This window comes from Dermacentor variabilis, chromosome 2 (genome assembly GCF_050947875.1).
Source record: "Dermacentor variabilis isolate Ectoservices chromosome 2, ASM5094787v1, whole genome shotgun sequence".
Taxonomy (NCBI): domain Eukaryota; kingdom Metazoa; phylum Arthropoda; class Arachnida; order Ixodida; family Ixodidae; genus Dermacentor; species Dermacentor variabilis.
Genome location: NC_134569.1, coordinates 98,997,978 through 99,013,192, shown reverse-complemented (window position 1 = coordinate 99,013,192; position 15,215 = coordinate 98,997,978). Strand labels below are relative to the sequence as shown.

The 15,215-nt window shown below is 41.7% G+C and overlaps 1 protein-coding gene across 6 annotated transcripts in view; it reads left to right on the top strand.

The window, feature by feature from the left end:
• Positions 1-45: 45 nt before the first annotated feature.
• LOC142572364 (uncharacterized) overlaps positions 46-15,215 on the top strand; it is a 32,406-nt gene continuing 17,236 nt past the window's right edge. The window contains exons 1-7 of one of the 6 annotated variants that reach the window (XM_075681432.1): positions 46-362; positions 423-529; positions 616-722; positions 1,164-1,373; positions 2,479-2,549; positions 6,154-6,360; positions 10,474-10,611. In XM_075681432.1, coding sequence (XP_075537547.1) covers positions 261-362; positions 423-529; positions 616-722; positions 1,164-1,373; positions 2,479-2,549; positions 6,154-6,360; positions 10,474-10,611 — 942 coding nt within the window. In that variant the 5' untranslated portion in view covers positions 46-260. Of the gene's footprint in view, positions 363-422; positions 530-615; positions 723-1,163; positions 1,374-2,478; positions 2,551-6,145; positions 6,361-10,473; positions 10,612-15,215 lie in introns of all 6 variants that reach the window. The other 5 variants (XM_075681431.1, XM_075681430.1, XM_075681435.1 and 2 more) reach the window with 5 other exon arrangements.

Genomic DNA, 15,215 nt, shown 5'->3' with positions numbered 1-15,215 from the left:
GACTAGTGCCGCCATCTGTGGAGAAGCCGGAGCGGCCTGTTTACCGACAGCGATTTGCGATATTCTATACAGTGGCTTCAGAAACGTATATATGTCGGTACATAAGCTAGTAGGTGTGCACACATCAAATGAAAGAGAATCTGCGTTTGCCCGACCCAGTCTTTACATTAGTGAGATTAGTATTTACATTAGCTAGTATAACTGGATAAGTCTCGGCGATCTTGACGACCGGCCAGCTTCCAGTACACAGCAGCTCAGAGATGACGCAGGAGAAAGCGAGAGATGAATGCTCGCCTCGAAGTCGCAGCTCGAGCGAAGCATCGAAGTCTAAGGAGAAGAAGGACAAGTCATTTCTCACAAAGGTGAGCGCGCCTTTTGTTTTTCTTGCGAGTTGATTTAGAGCTAAAACGTCGTGCTTCCAGGTTGTAATCCGAAGGCTGCCGCCGACGATGACGGAAGACCAGTTCCTGGAGCAGATATCCCCTGTTCCTGAAAGTGATTATATGTACTTCGTCAAAGGAGACTTGAGGTGAGCAGCAGGTTTTTTTTTTTGTTATGAGCGGAAAGGCAACGATCGTCGTACGAACAAAGATTAACATCTTTCACCTTACGCAGTCTCGGCCCGCACGCGTTCTCGCGGGCCTACATCAACTTCGTCAATCAGGATGAGATATTCATCTTCAAGGAGAAGTTCGACGATTACATTTTTGTTGATGAGAAAGGCAAGTCCTGTTCCACAATTCTGTCTGATTTCGTATTTAGATTCAGTGCGACCTCGGCGGATGTCACCACGTGTGGCTTCCGTGTTTTTGGAAACACGCCCGGCTATAGCGTGTGCGTTATATACTTAATGCATGTGTTCAGCGCAGTTTGCCACGTCAGATGCCTACCATGAACGTACATAAACAACATTGTTTGTAAATACAACGTGCAGGTTTTTTAGAGGCTTCATAATTTGGCAAAGACAATGCTGCCAACTTCTTTGGTCAGCCTATATTCTTCTTTCTTTGGCAAGAACGCAGCGCGGATAGAGTTCGCGTTTCGCATTCGGGCACACAACTGCATCAGTAGCAACAACGTTGGCCATGCTTTTATAGCTGAGCATGTCAACATGTGCACGTGTCGACTGGTGTGTTTTATTTTTTTCTCTCTAATTTAATCAGGCAATGAGTTCCCAGCCCTTGTCGAGTATGCACCCTTCCAAAAAATACCCAAGCGAAGGACTCGCAAGAAGGATCCGAAGTGTGGCACAATTGAACAAGACCCAGAGTACATCAAGTTTCTGGAAAGCCTAGAGCAACCGGAAGAAGTGACACTGCCTTCAATTGACACCTACATAGAGGAGATTGAAGCTAGGGAAAAAGAAATCAAAGGTATTTATATATTGCCCCGATACAATCGACCACGGTGTTCGTTGAGGATACATGCATCGCTAAGCAACTGTAACTGGTAAATGGGTAGGGCTCTCACTTTGGGTGAACCATCATGATTTAAGAGCGCTGCCTACAAATGTGACACTATGAGAAACAGGTGACTCATATTCATCTGTGCATTTGTCTGTCTTTCTATTGCATCCAATTTGTTCTTGCTGTTTTCAATTAAATATGGTTAACTAAGTTGCCTGGTGTTGGTGCCCTTAGGTATGTACCAACTTTGTGTAAGTGTGAGGTGGTGCCATTAATTTGAAAAAGCAAGTGCACATGAAGTAGGTGTAAATGAGGGGCTTTACAGTGAACTGGCAAGCTGAGAATTCAGGAGCAGCACCTTCCACAGAAGCAGACTACACTTGCTCTCCATCCCTCCTATCTTCAAAAAGTAGTTTCCTTGGTGTTTATTGCACATGAATGAATAGACACCGCAGTCATTTTATCAGTAAATGAACATGCTATGATCACATACCACATGTACGCAAGTCGAGAGGAACTGTTCCTAGTGTGAAGATGGCTCACAGCCTAAACATATTTGCATGCAGTAACAGCTGTAACATGGGGAACTTTTCAGAAATATTTGGAGTGGTGTTATGCTGACAATGTGCCACCTAAAGTACTGGGGACATTTGCATCTTGTACAAAATCGTCTCCATTCTGGGTGATGTTCACACAGTAGAAGAAAAGGAAGAATCAGAGGAGGCCATTGCTTGGCTCACGTGTACAAACTCCATTTGAGATGTAGTTCTTTAAACTTTCTTAGTTTGTAACTGACTGAGTAACCCTAAACATCTATAGAGTAAAAAAGAAAAGCAATGTGCTGTGTGTATGTGGTGTGCAATCTAACAAGTAAATTTATTCAATGTTTGCCTTTAATGGTCTCTTTAGTGCCTGCAGTCTCTTGGAAGTCTTTGTACAATGCCATCTTCACTGAGGTTAGAGGACATATGCAGTGAATGTTAATTGCGATGAAATGTAAAATGGCAATTAATAAATGTGACTCGTGTATTGTATAAGCATTAAGTTTTGGGATGCATTTCTTTTTCCATAGCTAACAACGGCTGCCTCAAGGTGGTGACCCCTCTAATTGAGTACTTGCAGCAGAGGAAGCTGGAAAAGCTGGTAGGTCCTCCGTTTGAGAACTTGACTACTGTGATGTTACAGCTGCTGAGAGATAATGATGGTTGGTTCAGAGCTTGCTTCTTTCTTCTTCTTTTTTTTTTTTTACAGCGAAGTTGTAAGGGGAGTTTTGCAATAGTTTTTGTGTGGCAAAGGCTGGCATGCCAATTTAAATGTAAATGCAGTGCAACGTGTGCTGTGGCCCTCAATTTGCTTTGAAATGTAATGGTCAATGATTATGAAATGTCATGTCATTCTGGTACACAGCTTACATGCATGTTCTTTTTAACCAGTAATCTGTAATTTTTTTATTGCGTTGTGCTATGCCGGCTCCATGTTGGAGGTCAGCTAGGTGTTTGTATAGCTGCAGCAGTGAAAGCTGATGTTGTGGTCCTGCGCTGCAGCCTCTGTTGAGGCAGTCATTAAGAAAAGCCAAACACAACCCCACTGTGTTCGAGTCGTGAGCCAGCAAGCAGACCCCTAGTGCTTCTGAAGGGTGTGAGAACTCGCTTATGTAGCTTCACTGTCTTTGATGTATCAGGTTCCAGATTAGCATACATCTGCAAAGAAATCTTTTCTTTTCTCAGCAAGAATCAACATAAAAATTTTAATCACATTTACTGTGTTATAATCATTAAAAAATTTTAGCCTATTCATATAGTTGTGATTGCACATTGGGCCCGTGGCACTAATTGCTGACTCGCATTATGGAGCTCGAATGCAGCTCCTTTGTTAGCTGAAGCCAGCAGGGTTGTCAGGCAGTGGCTGTTGATTGACAACTTTCATTGGATAATGAGACGGGAATCTCCTAGAAAAAAGAAAAGACAGCCGTTGCAAACCTATGCTGATTGTCAAAGACAGTTTAAAAGAGTAAAGGCGTGTCAACTGAGAGGTGTGCGGGCTCTTCAGTCAATGAAATGTGTGCTGTTGTCTTCTTGTTTCTGGGACGACTAAGAAAAGTGTAAACTGGGCGTAGGCGTCCTTATGGAATACCAACAGGTTGAAACTGCCACGCCCGTTTCCGAGAGGGGGTCATTGCGTTTCCCTATCCGCGTTTGTGCGCAGTGATGGTTGCATGTGTTTTGGGCTAAGCGTTCCTGGGAGGAGGCTTGGCTGAAAATGACATCCCGCTTCTAAGCATTTAATTGGCTGAATATGATATCACCTGTTTTCTAGCATCGAATTGGAGAAAGACGATGCGACTGGAAAGATGGAAGGCGTATAAGACAAGACAGTCGTTTTGTTGAGAGATAGGCAGCTTGAGCCTGAACTGAACTTTTCATTGTCTTTCCTATTTTTTTGTAAATAATGTAAAAATATAAACATGCTTTAAAACGTTCTAGATGTCAAGCCAAGGCCTACGATCACAACTGCACTACGGTGCATGAAAGTCCCACGTTCATCCCCCTGTCACAACAATATACATCTTGTGTTTTATGAAACACCAGAACACAGGCAATATGGATGGCACCAGCAGGGCTAGCAGCAACACCTTGTAGCAGTTTGTTCAACCACAAAGTGTCAGAAATGTCTTTGTTTCATGTTGTTTTTGTCAAAGGGAGAGAAAACAGAAAACCTGTGCATTGATGGTTATGCCGTTGTGCCAACAGCTGAGTGTCATATAACCCATCATTGTAATAGTTTTGTTTGCTCAAATTAAACTCTATGTCATGTGATGCCGCTACTAGCACAGCTGCTCATGTCAGCATCTCTAGTAATCCAGTATTTTTTAAATGGTAATATACCCACACAGGCTAGAAAACTTATGGGGAACCACTTGTTCTTGATAACAAAGGAAATGACAGCACAGTAGTGCAAATATACGAAAAGGGGATGTATTGCTCCTTTTATACGAAAATGCCAGCTGGCGGAAATACATTCACGGAATGGTTCCTCGAGGGAGACATACTGAGGAATCGAGGAGGTTCAACTCGCTGCGCAAGGACAATGAGCAAACAATGTCTGCTTGTTTTGTGCACCGAGGTCCAAGTCATTTGTGGGTGTGGTTCCACAAATGAAAGCATGCCCAAGTAATCGTGCTTGCCAGTGCTGTGCTCCAAAGCCAAACAAAAAGCCTTCTGTAAGGCAGTTTCGTGGAAGAGTGTGCCAATGCCCCACCACCAAAGAGGAGGAAGCAGGTTCCTCTTGTGCCCAAGCTATTCAAGCCATCAGCTGGCGCTTGCATCGGAACACTTGCGCCATCTTTTGGTGCAGCCGTGCAACTCAGACTCTCACCAACTTGTGTGTGTCATGCGGTGAAACTGAACTTCGGAAGATGTGAGAGTCATGCAGGAATGGTGTCGGGGGACATGAGAGAGTCAAACACATCCACAAACTCTATTCTTTGGTCAGTTGCTGCTTGAGAATGACAGGTGCAAAATCTGTCAGTGTGAAATAACAAATTTACAGTAAATAACTTTTAGCCCCTATGTTTTAGTTTTTTACAGTCAAACTCTGTATGTTCATCAGAAATATAATGTCACAAGAGCAGGAGGGCTACTACACACATAGAATTGGCACTGGTCACAGGGAAGCAATGTAAAATTTCAGAAGCAGAGGCAAAGACAATGGTAGAAAATGTGCAATGATGTGTCTCCCTCTTTTTCGCAGACCACATAATCAAGACGAGACATTCCTACCACCACTTTCATGCACATGTCAGTGCATCTTATAAAAACCACTTAACAGGAAGAGCCTGAAACTGGAAATTCCAGGGGCCATTTGGGAATTCTGCATAGTGAGCTGTGATTAGCAGTGATGTTTTCATTATCCCAAACAGTGAAGTGGAAACTCGTGTTTTGATCTCGATACTTCTTTGAAAGTTTTGACACGAGCAAGAGGCACCTGCACTTTTTATTGTGGCACATGAGATCGCAAGGAACACAATGGGCAGCGCACAGTTTCACTTTGCAGCTACCTTATAGAACTTGAGAGGTTGAGTCTATATCATCATGTACTAGTGACGGCAAAGAACACAGTAGCAATACTGTGAATGACGAAACTAACTTTTATTGGGTTAACTTGTGCCCATGAAAACATGCTACACTTAAAGCACAACGATAGCAGTGAACACAGTCGGCGATCGAAAGCTGATCGGCCGGTCAAGCGCGCCGGCTTTTATATGTGAACCATCAAAGGTTCCAGAGTAATCGCTGGTGTCCGCGTGTCTTCCAGAATGTGCTACACAATTCGCGTCGCACATGCAATCAGATTACACAAGCTTTGGTGACAACAGACAGCAGGAAGAACCGTCGATAACGTTAGAGAAACTTACGATAAATACGGGTGCGTCCTGTGCTGAGCAATAAAACTTTTTAGACGGTGAAAAGTGGTCACCCGAAAAAGATATACAAGTACACGTGTCAATATTTCTGTCACAGCATAACAGATTTTCAAAGACTGCGATTTGAGGCACATGTGTCAGCTATGGGGTGCCTGTAGAACCTATTAGAATCATCAACAGAACACATTTGGTGAACTTGAGCAACCTAGGTAAAGATTCTTGCATGAAATAATGAATAGAAAAAGAAGGCAGTGGTGGGAGAAAAAGGACGAGTGCTTTCAACTGCACCTGCTTTTTTGGCTGTGTTTCATAACGGCGGCCCAGAAACTGCGCGAGGAGCGTCGGGAGGAGCGCAAGAGGCGGGAAGTGGAGAAGAAACGTCTGCGCGATGAGGAGAAGAGAAGGCGGAAAGTGGACCGTGCAACGAAGGAGCCAAGCATGCACCGAGAGTCGTCTTCGGCCCGCTATGATGATGACCTTGCCCAGTTTGACGATACCGAGCCTGCATCAACTAAGCCTCAGGTGGTCAAGGTGAGCGAAATTCTCGAAATAGTAGCCTTATTGTTACAGCTCGTTGCTGTGTGAAGTGTTTGTTTTATTTTCAGAGCTCCTTGCATCCTTTTTGTTCAGGGCTCCATCTAGCTCACTAATTTAAGGGGTCAGCATAGAGGCTTTCTCCTTTGTAGTGTGGTCATCTGAAGTCTTTGCAATTATCAACCTCTCTGCCATTTTCTAGTCCACTAGGGGGTATATTTTGTTACACTAAATAGAAATTTCTCTGCATGTCATGTTGCAGTAATGTTCTCCTGCCATTTTCACTATGGTATTCATTGGACTGAAGCTTGGTTTTGAAATTCAAAAATCCCATGTTTTGTGCCTTTCTCATAATCATCAGAAATATGCTGTGCTTATTTTGCTGCTACAGACTTTGCTAGGCATCGTTTTCATTACTTTAGCACAGCTCGCATTTGAACTGGAGCAGTTTAGGGGTTGGTGATTTCGTGGTTAGATATTCCCTGAGAAATTATTTGCTGCTGTACTGTGATATTGTGATTTGCTCTTAGTGTAGCTGTAAACGTTTCTTTATTCAATCTGTTTGCTAGCTTCTCACATCTGTGAGAGAGCTCCAAATTTCAGTCAGCTTGTATCATTGCCAGCATCATTCCATCGCATGCAGACCTTGTTGCACACAATTATTTTCCAGTTTCCCATTTCATTCCTAGGTTGTTGAGAATATTAATCTAAAGTTGCTGGGTAAAACCTTGACGGCAACATTAGCGGAAGAGTTGCTGCTCTAAGAAACAGCTTATAGTGTTCACTTGTTGCATTGGCCTGTGTTTAATGGGATCTTGAGCCTCATTTGGTTGAAACCTTTGAGTTTTGTTGGCAGCTTTAACATGTTAGCCTAAGAGCATCACCCATGAGAATTATTATGAAGGGCACAACATAATTGAGATGCACATATTTGCACATGATGTACTACACACTGCACATTTACCCAGGCCTGCCAATATCTTTACCATGTGTACTGAACTGTATTGGAGCTGTAAAATGTGGTGCGGTTAGCTATCCTATCTCTTTTTCATAATGTTTACCCTCACCTCGGCACATGCTTTGCTTCTTTGTGAATCTTTGAAGTTTGAAGTTTGAAGTTTATTGAATACATGGTGCAGATACAAAAATATTGGTATTTAGTACAGAAAAAGGTCCCATAGTGTAAACACTGTAGGGGGACCTTTTATAATGTTAAAAAAGCTAATACTACTTGGCAGCAAAAAGGCAGCGAGGAAAAAAAAATACGAAAATGCAAATACAAATGCAAATACATAATGATGCAAAAGAATAATACAATGGAAAATATAAAACTGTAGGGATGAGGCTTAAGCAGAAGTAAGAAACGAGGCAAACAGTATTAGAAACGACAGAACTGAAGTTGTGTTTTAAAAGACATATTCAATAAACGGAGCTATAGGTTAAACATGAGATTGCGAAGCTGATGTTTGAATGACGATATAGAAAAGGCACATTTAATGTTAAAAGGCAATGAATTCCAAAGTTTGATTAAAACAAATGCTACTCTTTGTGAACCTTAGTTAGTTCGTACCTTAGGGAGTATAAAATTGTTATTGGAGGAAAAGCGCGTAATATTTGAGTTAGTAAGGTGTCGGATAAGAACAAATTTGAGAAGGTTATGGTCTTTAACTGTTTGGTAAGCAAATGTGCAGACATTAAATTTGGTTAGATTGTCAATATTCAGTATGTGCAGTTCCCGGTACAGATCAGTGACATGTGAACGTCGGTTGCTCCAGGTGAGAATGCGAATGGCTTGATTCTGTACGTGTTGGAGGGAAGAAAGGTGGCAATGATATGTTTGACCCCAGGAAGCAATACAATAATTTAGATGACTGTGAATGAATGCATAGTATAAGGTTACCAAAGTAGTCAAGTCAAAGTAACATCTAGCTTTTAGTAATACCCTAATACCATAGGAAGTTTTCCGCTGTAGCTCATTAATATGCAAATTAAATTTTAAGCGGGAATCAAGTTTGATACCAAGGAAGGAACATTGATCTGACAGATGAATAGGATGTGTATTTATAAAGAGGGGCATAACTTTCAGGTGCTGTTTGCGCACTGTGCATGCCAAGATAGTGCACCAGCACAGTCACTGATCCTGCATGTACTGCTCTGTTATGGCTAAAATCACCACACTCTAATGAACAGCTTATCTACATCATAAACTGCTTGCACACCGAAGCCTGTGGTATGCAGCACAGTGTTGCTTCGCAGTGGCTGACTTTTCACCTGCGGAGTAGTGGGCATTGTACATGCAAATTGTGCTGCTGATTCAGTACACAACTTTACAGAGCTACTCCCAATACCTTTCTCTAGGAGTTACAGATTAGCTCCTATGTTGCATTGTGTGAGCAGCTAGCAGTCTTGACTGATTCAGAACAGCAGTATGGACCTGTTAGCACTTTGGATCCTATGTGCGAGTTTCACATGTCATGTGACCTTCATAGGTGCAATCGGGCAAGCCTACTCCGTATTCGGCTAAATGTTGCAGATACCGAACTATTTAAAATCAAATGGATAAGGTCGCCACTACGCTCTATGTGTAACATACAGGAAGACATAGCCCAATTAATTTGCAGATTATTTACTATAGAAATAAGAGCCCTAATGTCTGCTCTGAACATTCGTTAAAGGCTATCATATCTTGAGCTAAGACTTGTTCGTGGTCCATGGACTGACGCTGCCTGTTTGTCTCATGCAACGAAGGCACCTTTAAGCTGCCTCAGGGACACTGGTCTCATTGATTGTACTGGTTCTTCAAGCTCTCGTTCGGTTTTGGCAAGCCTGCTTTATTTTGTACCATTATTCTGTTCTAATAAACACCATTATCATTATTGAGATACTTCAGTTTGTTGAGTGTTGTGATGTGTTTTGTGCACGTTGGGTACTGTCAAGCAATGTGCACTGTGCATTTCACACTTCATCATACCCACCTAGAGTAGCAAGCTAGGCGTGTCGCCGGGTAAACCTCTCTCTTGGGTCCTGAAATGGCACTTTCCTTGTGTATATTAGAGCACGACTGTTCGGCAACTCCTGGCCTAGGTTATCACAGCTATGTGCCCCGCACACTGCACTTGCTTGCTGAATATGTCTATTCCTGTTTAGGAATGCTTTAATGAGTGACTTCTTTGGCAAGTGAGGCTTGAAGCTTGGAATGCTGGTGTAATGCTGCTGCTGCTGTTGGAAGAGCAACTTACATGGTGAAATTACTAGCCACATCAGTGCCACTCTTTTTTTTTTAAGCAAATGAGGAAAAGGAATGGCATAATCGTAAGCTACAAAAAAAGGAGTGGAGACAAGAAGAAAAGGCACCACTTTTGTCTGTGGTGTAAACTGTGCTGTATAATCCCTGCAGATGTTCCCTCGATCGAGAGGCCTTGCATGCATGGCTTATGTGCTGTGAGTAGCCAAAATGGTACATTCTTAGAGTCCTTTATTTCTTTAGATTACAAAGCTTCTGCCAGAAAGGCCATGTTATCACCACTATGAAAGCATTTTAGGTATAGTTCATGAAACCAAGAGCATTGGTTCAATATGCGTGCTTCGTAGAAATTTTTGAGACAGCCCAAAGTTTGGCTTTGAATTTGGCGGGAAAAAAGGAAGAAAAGCATGACTTGTTCTCAGTGATGGTCATAAGCTGGGTGATGCAAATTCACTCTTTGCTGTCCAGCATTTTGATTGGACTTAGGACTCCCATTTTAATGGAATATTTAAGGGTGTTTATCAATACAATTGTATAATCAACTTGTCATTGCACAACACAAGCGTGGTTTCACAAGCGTGGATCATCGATCAGTGTGGCCTACCAGTGTGACTTTTACTGTCTTGATTACGCTTTACAACCCTATGTTCTGGCTCTACTCAGCAACTGCCATGCATACAACTCAAAATATGAGGTGGACAACATCTAAGAAGCATGCATTGATTCTTTTTTTGCCACTAACAGTTGCTTTGTCGAGGGGACAACAATCGCAGCCATTCATTTTGACTTGGAGCACCAGGAGCTAGTGAGATGGCAAATGTGAACGGGAGCAGAAATGCTTACTTTTGACTGATGCGCGAACGCAGTCTTCTGCCAAATTGTCACGGCGGCAGCAGGGCCCAGCCAGCTCCGAGTTGCGCCGTTGTCCGCCAGTTCGACCAGTCGACAGCACTGACTCCCGCGGTCACTCAGCGACTGTTGGTCAGGACCTATCACCTCGGGAAGTGAGGCGCTAACCTTGTTCAAAGAGTGATCAAGAGTCCCATTTAGTAGGGGAAATGGAAAATGATGCATGGTTCCTGCATACCTTGGGGCAGCTTGGAAAGTGAAGAAACTATGAAATGCTAGAGCAGTTTTCAGTGGCAAGGCGAGCCTTTTTTTCTTGCATTGCATCTGCATTATATTGTGCACATTCATATACATTAAATTGTACCACATCATTTTGTATTACGTCCGCAAGGTAGTCTAACGAAGACAAAGGCAAATGGAAAACATTAGAGACAAACAAGGCAAACAAAACAGAGCAAATGCAGATAGCCAGTTGAGATTTAAATTGCTCAAGTTGAAATTATATATTAGTTGAATTTAAGAGAAGTGAGTGAAGTTGGTTAGGTCGTACAGGTTGTGCTGTTGAGCACAAGGCTGTTGGTCCTGTCAGACTGTGACCACTGTGGTTAGGAATCAAACCTGAGACTTTGTTTGTTTGCGTGCTTGTTTGTGGCACACCATGAACCAACAAACAAGGTCGCGAGTTCATTTCCTAGCCAGGGGCAACCGCACTTGGCTGGAAAAACTGTTGTACTTTATAATTTAATTTCAATCTAAACTTAGCTGCCAGGGGAAGTGCAGTGTTCTCGTCAGGCCACACTGGTGCAGCAAAATTTCAATCTTTGAAGAAGAGGCTGTCTATATTGCCACCTACCATCAGTACATACAAGCAGAAGCCTGAGAATTTGAAGTGGTGATGAGTCACTGAACTCTTGTCCTTTTCGCCTATACCACTGCCATGTCAGATTGCTTTGGCAAAGCACATTGCTGTTTGTGCTATCCATTGAAGTGTCACTACTGTGCATACAAAGATAGCATGTACATGATGTCAAGTATTCATTTTGTGGCTGATGGAGTGGTAATGTGTTCTAGAAGCACAAGTGTATCATAGAGTTTCTCACTACATTACCTAGAGGGAAATCTGGCACTGCTGCGCTGTGGTATGCATGGGAATGCCGGTATATTGTGACTTTGGATTGGCATCATTCTCAGAGAAATAGGACACCTTGAAGGCGCGCTTGGCAAGCACCGTTCCGTCTGTCACAATGAGTCATTTTCTACTAAAACAGCACGTCAAAATTTGTTTTGGTTTTATTATTACACAAAAGCATGTTTTGTTTAACTTTGAGAACTTGTTATTGTGTGTACGATTATATGTTACGTAAAAAGTGTCAGCGGGCCGCTAAAGTTGGAGGACAGACGACACGGTTTGCGCTCGCTTTGAAACAGTTTGTCGTCTGTTCTTGCTTTTCTTCCCTTGGTCATGCATTGTAGCTGAGTAAAGATGTAATATGCGTGAATGAAAACATTTTATGAATATTTTACTTTGAGAACGTGTTATTTGTGTAGCCATATCCACGTTTTAGACGAAGCCTCGTACAACACCAGCCAACACGAGCCTCGTAGACACATATACCGTCATTCCCATGACGGCACGGTGCCCCTTAAGAAACTCCCATAGACGGTGGTGCCAGATTTCTCTCTAGGTGTTATAGTGAGAAACTCTATGAAGTGTATAGCTTGCACATGTAGACAGGTATTACTTCTTCCAAATTGTCTTTTTGAATATGGCAGTATTCAATATGTAAAGCAAATGATAAAGAGAAACAGAAAGGTGCTTGCATCTGTCATGCCGAAAGATAACATTAGATAATGTTATGCTAAGGGTCTATTGCTATTGAGGCACTAAAGGAGCATCTTATACTTAAACGCAGGCTGGATATGGGTTTTTAAGTTGATTTTCCAAATTGCCCCTCTAAATATCTTTGAACTTTACCCACTTTTTTGCATCTGTTCTGATTCTTTCTTCACAGTATTCTTTGAAAAGCATGGCATATTGGCGATAGGCAAGCCATTCTTGCATAACTTTCACAGAACTTTACACCAGGCTGCCCCATTTTCCTTTTTTTTTTTTCTCTGCGAGAAAAGTTTAGTTATTGTGACTGCGAACATGGAAGTTTATGATTTACTTATGAAAGGAGTAGTCTTTTCATCAATTTTCATACAATTGGCTGCATTTTTAAAATAAACTTGGTCAAACAGGATCAGTTGATTAAAAATGAGGGCTTGATTTCTACTTACCAATGAAAAAAAAAAAGTTTTGATCAAGGCTCATCAATTTTTTTGAAGTATTTCAAAAAATGAACATTTGTCATTGGTGCTTATAGTACTTTAGGTCAACTGCACAAACATTGATATGCAACGAAGACACAACGCTGTGTCTTCGTTCCCTTCTGTTGTCCTTGTGCTTTGTTGCGCTTTGCCTCAAGTTATCTTGTTTTTGTTCGCTTTGTATGTTTTAGGGATTTTTATCTTTGTTAATATTGTTATTGTTATAAACATTCATATCACTCTTGTTTTGGGGCTTACGGCTTTGCAGTCATTACATTTTAATGTCTGGAGATTTCATTCCTGTTTTCACACTGTATACTAGAAAAAATTGGGGCCTTAATCAAAACTTCACTTTTATGAACAAGAAGGAACTTTCTCGATTTTCAGTCATGGCAATGTAGCAAAAGCTTAACGAAGGCAATCGTGCATACCAGATGCGCAGTAGACACTTCTTAAGGTGAACATAAAGGGAGTTTGAAAATTTGTTCGACTTATCTGAACTTAAACAAAAAGGAAGTGCACTCCATCTCTGGAAAACTCATAACATGCAGAAACTGTATAGCATGTAAGATAATTGCACCTAGCAGAAGTTGCCCCAAAGAGTCCTACCGTATATTTAGATGTATATGTTATTCTTTGTACCTTTGCATGTGCACTTGCCACTTTGTTCTTTGCAGAACAGCAGAATCATAACCTGTTGTCTTGCAATATGAGATTGCAATCTTTCATAAACCACTGAGCATGGCTGGAACTTGCATGGTTGCATGTTACTTCCTTGGTTTGGATTTAAATGTTTGCATGTGACTTTGTATGGGATTTTGTATGCGATTCATTTGCTTGCCTACGTTTGCATGTGTTTAGACATGTTTGCATTTGCATGGCTGATAAGCTGGAAATAAGGCATCGCTTTAAGTATGCACTGCTCTCACATTATAGGTGTGTAGTTGATGTCTCAAATAGTCCCCTGCTACTCTGAAGAAATAGTAAAAGAAGCGGAATAATTCTATACTGACCTGTACAGTACCCAGAGCAGCCACGATACCTCCATTCGAAGCAGTAATGAACAGGTTACAGAGGCTCCTTTTATAACTAGCGATGAAGTTAGAAGGGCCTTGCAAGGCATGAAATGGGGAAAAGCGGCAGGAGAGGATGGAATAACAGTCGATTTAATCAAAGATGGAGGAGACATAATGCTAGGAAAACTGGCGGCTCTCTATACGAAGTGTCTGTCGACTGCAAGGGTCCCAGAAAACTGTAAGAATGCAAACATTACATTAATCCACATAAAGGTAGATGTTAAAGAATTGAAAAATTATAGGCCCATTAGGCTCCTTTTATAACTAGCGATGAAGTTAGAAGGGCCTTGCAAGGCATGAAATGGGGAAAAGCGGCAGGAGAGGATGGAATAACAGTCGATTTAATCAAAGATGGAGGAGACATAATGCTAGGAAAACTGGCGGCTCTCTATACGAAGAGTCTATCGACTGCAAGGGTCCCAGAAAACTGTAAGAATGCAAACATTACATTAATCCACATAAAGGTAGATGTTAAAGAATATAAAAATTATAGGCCCATTAGCTTACTCTCAGTATTATATAAAATATTTACCAAAACGATCTCCAATAGAATAAGGGCAACACTGGACTTTAGTCAACCAAGGGAACAGGCTGGCTTCAGGAATGAATACTCTACAATGGATCACATCCATGTCATTAATCAGGTTATTGAGAAATCCACAGAGTACAATAAGCCCCTCTTTATGGTTTTCACAGATTATGAAAAGGCATTTGATTCAGTAGAGATACCAGCAGTTATGGAGGCAATTCATAATCAAGGAGTACAGGACACTCGTGTAAATACCTTGGAAAATATCTACAGAGGTTCTACAGCTACCTTAATTCTACACAAGAAAAGCAGGAGGATGCCTATAAAGAAAGGGGTCAGACAGGGAAACACAATCTCTCCAATGCTATTCACCACATGCTTGGAAAAAAGTATTCAAGCTATTAAACTGGGAAGGCTTAGGAGTAAGGATCGACGGCGAATATCTCAGCAACAACCTTCGGTTTGCCGATGACATTGTTTTATTCAGTAACAGTGCAGACGAGTTACAACAAATGATTGAGGACCTTAACAGAGAGAGTGCAAGAGTGGGGTCGACGATTTATATGCAGAAGACAAAGATAATGATGAATAGCTGTGCAAGGGAACAAGAGTTCAAGATAGCCAGTCAGCCTCTAGAGTCTTTGAAGGAGTATGTTTACCTAGGCCAATTAATCACAGGGAATCCTGATCATGAGAAGGAAATTCATAGAAGAATAAAAATGGGTTGGATCGCATACGGCAGACATTGCCAGCTTCTGAGTGGAAGCTTATCATTATCATTGAAAAGGAAGATGTACAATCGGTGCATTTTACCAGTTCTGACATATGGGGCAGAGACTTGGAG